The 8,413-nt window shown below is 56.3% G+C and overlaps 1 protein-coding gene across 1 annotated transcript in view; it reads right to left on the reverse strand.

Moving 5' to 3' along the window:
* Positions 1 to 2,016: 2,016 nt before the first annotated feature.
* OTOG (otogelin) overlaps positions 2,017 to 8,413 on the reverse strand; it is a 99,970-nt gene continuing 93,573 nt past the window's right edge. Inside the window, 5 exon segments of the mRNA XM_015566993.1 lie at positions 2,017 to 3,564; positions 3,675 to 3,754; positions 6,008 to 6,053; positions 7,130 to 7,249; positions 7,449 to 7,553. Of these exon segments, the coding sequence (XP_015422479.1) occupies positions 3,364 to 3,564; positions 3,675 to 3,754; positions 6,008 to 6,053; positions 7,130 to 7,249; positions 7,449 to 7,553 (552 nt within the window). The 3' untranslated portion in view covers positions 2,017 to 3,363.

The raw sequence follows: 8,413 nt of genomic DNA on the forward strand, positions 1-8,413 counted from the left end.
TCTGAGACCCTTGATCTCTCTCCCAGCAAAACCTTTCTTCTCTTTCCACTGGCTCCTTCCAGGACATATGGTCAAGTCACTGCCTTCTTTAAATTAGCAAACAAACCTTTGCTGGATCTCATGCCTTATCCCTCTTCTGCCCTCTCATCTAAACTCCGTGGAGCTGTCTGCACTCTCTCCACTTCCTCACTGAAGACACTGTCCCCCAGATGCATCTCCTCTTCTTCCTGGGCACAGAGCTGGACTACATTTCCCAGCCTCCCTTGCAGTTAGGTGTGGCCTCGCACAAGAGTTCTGGCCAGTGTGATAAAAGCAAGCCACTTTCAGTCAGGCACCCCCAAACCTCCAGAGCATGTTCCCCGCACTCCTCCCAGGGCTGGCCTGATGCAGATGAGCATGGCGCCATTGGAAGGCTCTTGCTGGTGACGCTAGACTCCCAAGGCAGAGGAGCCAGGTTCTCTGAATCGTTTTGGATGTAAGGTTCCAGCTAATCAGGAACATTTGTTTCTCTCTCTCTCTCCCCGCCCCCATTAGAAAGGAAAAATAAACTATCATATTTGAACCACAGAAAAGATCTGACTTGCTATCCATTAAAAAAAAATGAGGAATTTGGTTCCCCTTCTCCTCCATCTCCCCAAATGGGACAACCCAGGAAAGCAGGGAAGAGGGGGCCTAGAACCCTGAAAAGAGGGTTGGAAGTGGAAAACTTCCTGCTTCTGGGGCAAGATATGGCCAATGAATTTGCACAACTTTGATCTTTACTTGAAGTTGTTCCTGTTTGATTCCATCTGTGACTGCCATCTGCCTTCCCCGAACCACTATGACAAGTGTGTGTGTCCTTGGGGAAATGTGAAAGGCAGGGCCACACGTGGGTGACCAGGCCTTGGGGACCTAGCCCTTGGGGAGGAGGCTAAAGCCGGGCAGGTGCTGACACGGTTGATGGGAGTGGCGAGGAAAGGGTTAAGGGGTCTGTAAGCGGGATTGGCTCTCTGCTCAGCGAGGGCAGTAAAATCAGCATGTCGCCTCCAATTTGCTCCGGCCTGACCTTGAACGTGAATCATTCCATCACAATGTCCTTATTGATTTCCACAGGAAGAGGATTAAGCCCAGAAAATCGGGGCTGGAACTTGAGCCCCAAGCAAGGAAAATGGGATGGTTCTGGGGCTCAAAACCCCTCGTGTTTGCAAATACGTCACAGGGGGCTGCAGGCTAGGCAGCCGCCCAGTGCGCCCAGCTCAATACCAGCTCTCCGAGTGGCTGGGACCTTGGCTTCTGTTTCTTCCTTTTTTTAAAAAAATAAATTTATTTGGGTGACATTGGTTAATAACATTATCTAAGTTTCAAGTGTACAACCCTATAACACATCATTTGTGTATGTCACTGTGTGCCCACCACACAAAGTCTAGCCTCCTGTCACTGTATATTTGACCCCTTTACCCTCTACCCTCCCACTGTGGGCTTCTATTTCTTACCAGTCTGTGTGGCCTCTGGGGTTTTCTTAAGCTTTAAGTCACACACAGAGTGGGGAGGACACAAGGGTTGGGGAGATGCTATAGATACCCCTTGCGTCTTGAGGCTGTTCTCTGGATTCTCCCTAACCCCAGCATAGTCAACAGTGCTTGCAAAAACTTACCGAGCTTTATGAGACAACGGGAAAATAGATACAGAAATATTGAGACATGAAACTTACCCTCGGGACCTGCCATTCACATCCTATGCGAGAAGCATGTGCCCTGGCCCCACAGAGCTGGGAGCATTCCCCAGGCCCCTCACCTGGGTGCCAGCTTCCCAGCTCCCAATGTCCTCTTTTTTCTACCCACCCCTCCCCCTAGGAATCGGTCCAATTCCAACCAACAGATACCAACTGAGGACCTGTCTTGAGTGGGGCACGGTGCTGGGCATGGGTGGGGCAGAGGTCAGGGTGACCTCCGGGGCCATAAAATAGGGTTTTATCTTCACAAATGAAACTCCTTCAGAGTCAAAGCACACCTGACACCCTCAGAGATGCTCAGAGGCTCGATGTCTTCCCATGGTTTATTGGATATATAAACAGAATTCAGGTGCAGGAGCAGAGAGTCTGCAGGAACAGCTGGGGACCATCCTGGCACAGAACCCTAACCCAACCCTGGGGGCACAGGACAACCACACCCATCCAGCTATACAGGACGGTGCTGGCCAGAACCGCCTCATGTTCATGCTGTTTGGATCCAGGAGCACAAGTGACCTGGTGGTGGATGTGTGTGTGGGTGTGGAAGGGGCCCTGGCCCTGGTTTTGGGGAGACACTCTGGTTCAGAGACAAGGGTCTGAAGATGCTCAGATAATCAGGCGGCACACACAGGGCTTGCATTTCCCCCTGACAGGTGCTCTCCTGCTAAATAGGCCCAGGAAGCAGTGAGCTGAGAACCAGCTGAACCACAAAACCCACCTGAAGTCCCTCCAGACACCAACGCTGCTGTATCCTTAGAGAAATGGCCACTGCAAGGCCGAGCTGCTCTTGCTTTCAGGCTGAAGGTACCCGTTGAACACTATGGCCCTTGGAGGGTGGGCTGTCCACCAGCACTGAGAGAGCTGTGCTGGGCCCTGGCTGAGGAAGCCATTCCCTCCCATCACCACCCACAAGAGCCAGCCCACTTGCCAGGAAGGCCAGCTGTGGTGGATGGGGGCGGGGGGTGGTATGGAGTAGGCATGGGCCTGCTCTCCTAAACCTTTCCCAAATCTCAATGTCAATAACAGGATACCAGGGCGCTCCGGGGACTTGAATGTCACTGAGCTGCTCCTCAGTCTCTGGGTCTGAGCGCACAGATATTGGTGAGAGTAGACCCAGGAACCCGCCCTTTTTGCTTTTGGGAATTCCTTCTTGGCAGCTCTATGCAGGCCGTGTGTTGCAATTAAAGCCCCCTTTCCTTTTACTGTGTCTGTGGTTCTCCGTGGCCAAGAAAGAGAATGGGCTCCCACATCCTGACCCTGCACTTGGTTTTGGGTCCAGCTGTGATCCCAGTGTCCTAGGAAAGCTCTCACCCCCTCCACCAAGAGCACTGTGGCCAGAGTCACGGGTGTGCAGGGGCTGCCGCCCTGACCCAGGGCCCATTCCAGCCTCAAGCCAGAGACAGAGATCCCCAAGCCCTCTGCTGTGGCACTTTCCCAAGTGTGGAGGAGGGGCAGCCTAGAGAGGGAGCCAGGATGGGCAGGTGTGGCCTGTTATGGTCACTCTCTGTGCCTCTGCTCATTCCAGGCTCGGCATGAACCAGCTCTCCACACCTGAAGCGTCCCCTCCCGACACACAGGCCAGCTGGAAACTGAAAGCAGGGGTGATGGAGGTGGCCCGATCAACCCAAGGCCCAGCCCCAGGCCTCCCGCAGGCCTCAGGACCACTGGCAGGCACAGTCGGTGGGCTCCTGCACTGTGTAGGGCACCCAGGTGGCATTGGTGGCACAGAAGAGCTGCACGGAGCGCCGCTGCAGGCCCACCTCTCGGCAGCACTTGCAGAAACGGGCATAGGTGTTGATGTTGTAGTTGTAGATGCTGGCGGATGGGCACCTCCCATCACAGGAAACTAGGTTCACCTGGGGATGGGCAAGCCCGTGAGGCGGCCAGTGCAGTTCCCACCTCCCCAAACCGCCCCCTTCCCCATCGTTGGCTGCCCCTCCCCCACCGCCTGGTGGATGCCACGCACAGGGGTGTTGCTCCTGCATTCATTCTTGCGGATGGTCATGCGGATGGTCACTTTCTTGCAGGAGCGCCCATCCTCTTTACCTAGGGGGACAGGGTGGGTGAGGTGGCCGTGGCTGAAAAGTGCCACCTCAGTGGCGCAGGATGGGCCGGACTGGGGCAGTTAGTGTCATGCTGGAGGGTCCTCTGCCAGCGTTAGTGCCCATGCATTGGAGCCCCTCCCCATCAGAGGGCAAGCTTTTCACTCAGAGCCCTGGAGAGAGACAGTGGCACGGAAGGCAGGGGAGACAGAGGAAGGTGCCTGGGATGGCCTCGGGGGCTCTGGGCTAGGGAAGAGAGGATTTGGGGACAGGCAGGATGCCTCCCCCACCCCCAGTCCCAACATCTGTCTCTAACCTCTATCGGTGACCTCACCCCTGTGAGATTTTCAGCTTTTCTATTCAAGAGGGCTCCTAGCGTTAAGGTTCTGCAATTTCTTGGATGAAGGCAACCCCAGTCCTGAGTATCATGTGTGCACACAGCAGGCTCATCCATATGGAGACCGATCGGAGTGCCTTTCCTCTGCCTGGACCATGCCTCCCATGGACAACAGTCACGTGGCTCATTCATGCCCCGACTGCTCAAGCATCTCCTCACCACTGGCCTACCCTTCTTGGAATGGCACCTCTCCCTGCATCAGTCCTCCCTGCGGACCCCTCCCCAGCCGGTTTCTGCCCAGGACAGTGTCACCACCCAGTCAGAGACGCCCTGCTGGTTATGCTGCTGAGGTATAAGCTGTAGAGCCTTCTGCATGGCCTCGTCCACAGTTTGTTGTGAGTTCTGTCCTCATTCTAAATAAATATTTCCTTTCACACCTCAATCTGGCTTTGTAAGTTTGTGTTCTTTTTCCGAATGGGGGCCTCCACATTGCATAAGCTTCCGTCCCCATAAAACCAGAGGCATCCCCTCTATTATACACTGTATTTTACTAGTTATTCTGTCTCCCCCGGCTAAAATGGCAGCTCCATGAGGCCTGGTGTATGCTGTGTCTACAGTGCCTAGCACAGGGCCTGGCACATTGGTGCTGAGTAAATATTTGCCAGGAGCACGGGCTTGCTCTGTGACCCCAGGTGCCTTCTGGAAATGGGGGGAATCCTTTCTTCTGGCCTCGGGGCCTCACCACAGGTTTCCCACCACAGCGGCAGGAGGACTCCCAGCCAGAGCTAAGCTGACTTTGTCTACTGTCTGTGCTCCCACGAGGCAGGAGAATGGAGTGCTGTCCTGGCCATGGCCACTGGGTCCGGACTGAGACTGGCTGTGACCAGTGGGAGCAAAGCGGTGGCAGCATTGGGCATTGGTGGGCGCCAGGTGAGCGGGCACCGCTGAAGCATTCCCATGCAAGCCCAGGGGGCACAGCTTGCTACCCAGCATGCACTGTTGGCCGAAAGGCCTCTGCCAGAGGCAGGGAGCAGGGGCGCCACCCTCCCCACCCCCACCCCCAGAGCTGGGGCCACCTAGCAGAAGGGACATTGTTGGAAATAGCAACGCGGCTGCCCGCCTCCAGTTCCGTGGGCTCCCGAGAGGAGTACCTGGGCGGCAGTGGACACTAACCCGTGGAGGAGAGGCGGGGCTAACGGGGACCACGGGAAACAGGGTCCCCGGGGAACCTGGGGAGAGGGACACGGGTTGCAGGTCACATGGGAGCACACGGGACATTCAGGGAACATGAGTTGTGGGTCGGAGATCAGCCAATGAGGCACTGGAGTATGTGAGGTGAGCATAAAAAGTCTCACATTCTATAGCCCTCCCAGGAAGCGTCTGGGACCCGATGGGGAGGGGAGGCATGTGGGCAAAGGCGCTAAGGCTGACTGGCCAGGCATGCCTATGTGGTTGGGGCTGCAGGTCCCAGGGCCAGGTGTGAGGACTGTTGCACAGACCTCTCACTCAGACTCCACAGGGAGTCCGTGGGCCTGAATCCCACCCACGAGGCCCCTCCAAGACACAGCTCTTAGCCACAGGGAGAATTCATGTGGTAGGGGGTGGGCATCTGGGCTGGAGGCCTTGGCAGGGGCAGGCCAGTGAGGTACTGGCCTCCTGGACTCAATATCCCAACGTCCCCGTCTCCAACAAGAAGCAGAGGCCTTGTGTTGGGACAGGAAGGTGAGCATGGCCTCTGCCCAGCTGCCTGTCTGTGCCAGTGCCTGGGCCTCGTGGTGGGGGGATTCTTCCTTCATCTACTCACCCCTGAAGAGCCACCACTGGAGGTGCCAGGCCAGGGCCTGGCTTTCTAGCCCCATCATGACATGCTCTCCCCCCACCAGAGCCCCTCACCCCTGGGTCTCCGCCATGATCACTCACATGCCCTGCAGCATCCTTCCAGGGAAGGGACCACCGAGCCCCCGACCTGGAGGGAGAAGAGGGCAGGTGGGTGGGAGATCCTGTCCAGACCAGGAGCCACGATCCCAGCAAGAGGCAGAGCGTCTCAGGGACTTGACTCCTTTCCTCCCATGATGCCCCAGGCAGGACCTCCAGGCCCTGCTGGCCATCAGGCCTCGGCCAGAGGAAGATGAGGGCCCTGGGCTGGCCGTGGGAGAGCCACAGGTGTGAGCTGACTGGTTGGGACACTGGCACTGAGATTGTCTGCAGCTCCCACTGAGGCTGGAGCCCGGGTTACGGTGATGCTTTCCAGGGGCAGCTCCCCGCATGGAGGGCCAGGGAGGGAGGGGGCAGTAGCTGACCCCCTTGGGTGAGCGGCCTGGGCTCCGTCTCAGCCCTGGATAAGTTGTCCCTTTCTTCTGGGCTTAATTTCCCCATTTCTAAAACGGGAGCAATTCTCCCTTAGAGCCCTCCTCCTCTACTGTGAAATGGATGAGACAGTGGACATGGCAGTTCTTTGTGAGTAAGTGTGAGTGTGCGTTTCTATATGTGTGTGATTTTGTGAGCATATATGTGTGTGTACAGGTGTGATTGTGTGTATGAGAGTATGACTGTGTGTGTGTATTTATCTTCTAGGTAAGGTCAGAAATCTTTAAATGCCCATATTCATCTCAGGAGCTTTCATCATTTAACAATAACCCCAAACCCTCCAGGAAATCCTTGACCTTGGGATGTACCCATAGTGCCAGCTGTTCACAATAGTGCAAAAGTGCTGTGGTATGTGACAGTGAGCGATGTGTGCGCTGGCATATTGAGGTGTTAATGTCCCCGCGGAGTGTGTGGTGTGTGCGCGCAGTCGACTGTCTGTGGCAGTGTGTCTGTAACAGTGTATATTTGTGTGTGCTGTGTGTGGCCCTGTGGTGTGCGAGGTGGGCAGGCATGGAGAGATGTGGACCTGGGGCAGCGGGGCAGGCACAGGCTCCGGGAACCCCTCCTCCCACACCCCTGCACAAAGGACCTCTCCCCACCCCACTAATAAGAGCGCCGACACCCCTGGCCTCAGGCTATGCTGCGGGGCGGGGCGGGGGGGCGGCTGGCACTGACCTTGGCACACTCAGTCTCATTGAGCGGTGGGCAGCTGATGGGTGAGCGGACAAGCACGGCGCCCAGGGGGGTGCTGCTGCAGTGGTGGCGGGCGCACTCGGCAATCCAGGACGCCCCGGGCTGGAGGGCACAGAGGTGCGTGATGGGGACCGTGGCCAGATGGATGGCCCGGGTGAACAGATCAGGTATAGCTCCGAAGACAGGTGCAGCCCCAAACCTAGCACTGCCCAGGACCCCGTCTGTACCCAGCCCTGGGTCCTGGTCCTCGGTGTCTCCTGCTGGAACCCCTTCCTAGGTGGGCAGTCAGGGGGCTGCATACCAAGAACAGGGAGGTGGTGCCGTTGGGGAAAGTGAAGAGGCAGGACACGTTCCTGCAGGAGCCGCAACAGGCCGCCAGGTCCCGCGGGTGCTCATACTCCTGGTTCTGCAGGACAGGGAGGGACGGATGGGCTCAGCACATGCCCACCTCCGCCCTCCTGCCTCTCCCACTGTCTTTGTCTCTGAGCCCAGAGCAGGGCCCTCTGTAGACGCTCAGGAAGGGGACCCCCAGGCTCCTTCTATCTCGGCAGGAAGGTCATCCCACGGCTACTCTGTGATTCCTTTGCTGCAGGTCCTGGGCTCAGCCCCAGTGATAGAGAACTCCCCCACCCCTTTCGAAGAGGCACCGCTGGTAATTACGGGTGCCAGTTTCGGTTCCAGACAGACCTCTAGCTGAATCCCAGTTCCTGTGGGACTTTTGACAAAGGACTGGACCTCCCTAAACCTCAGTTTTTTCATCTGAAAAACAGGAACAATTCTAAGCCTGTTTATTCAATTAATAGTTCTTTAGCCCTCACTAGAAGCCAGTAACTATCCTAAGCATTGGGCATGTAGACGTGTTCAACAAATGATAGCAGCAACGCAAACACAGAAATAAACAAACTAGGGGATATGCCAGCCATAGAAGGTGCTTCATAAATGTTCTCTGTCAAATCCCCACCCTTGCCAGGCCTTCACTCCCGCTGTTCCCCTCCTGGCCTTGCCCAACCCAGCCCTGTTTCCAGCACTTTCCACAGAGGTCTCCGGAGCCCCTGATGCCCATGCTCTAGACTTGTCTAGAGAGCTTGGGGAGAGCTGGAGGGCCCCTCTGGTCTTGGAACATCTAGGCCAGGGGTGGGCAAACTTTTTGACTCGAGGGCCACAATGGGTTCTTAAACTGGACCGGAGGGCCGGAAAAAAGCATGGATGGAGTGTTTGTGTGAACTAATATAAATTCAAAGTAAACATCATTACATAAAAGGGTAC

The sequence above is a fragment of the Myotis davidii genome, unplaced genomic scaffold (assembly GCF_000327345.1).
Source record: "Myotis davidii unplaced genomic scaffold, ASM32734v1 scaffold1363, whole genome shotgun sequence".
Classification (NCBI taxonomy): Eukaryota; Metazoa; Chordata; class Mammalia; order Chiroptera; family Vespertilionidae; genus Myotis; species Myotis davidii.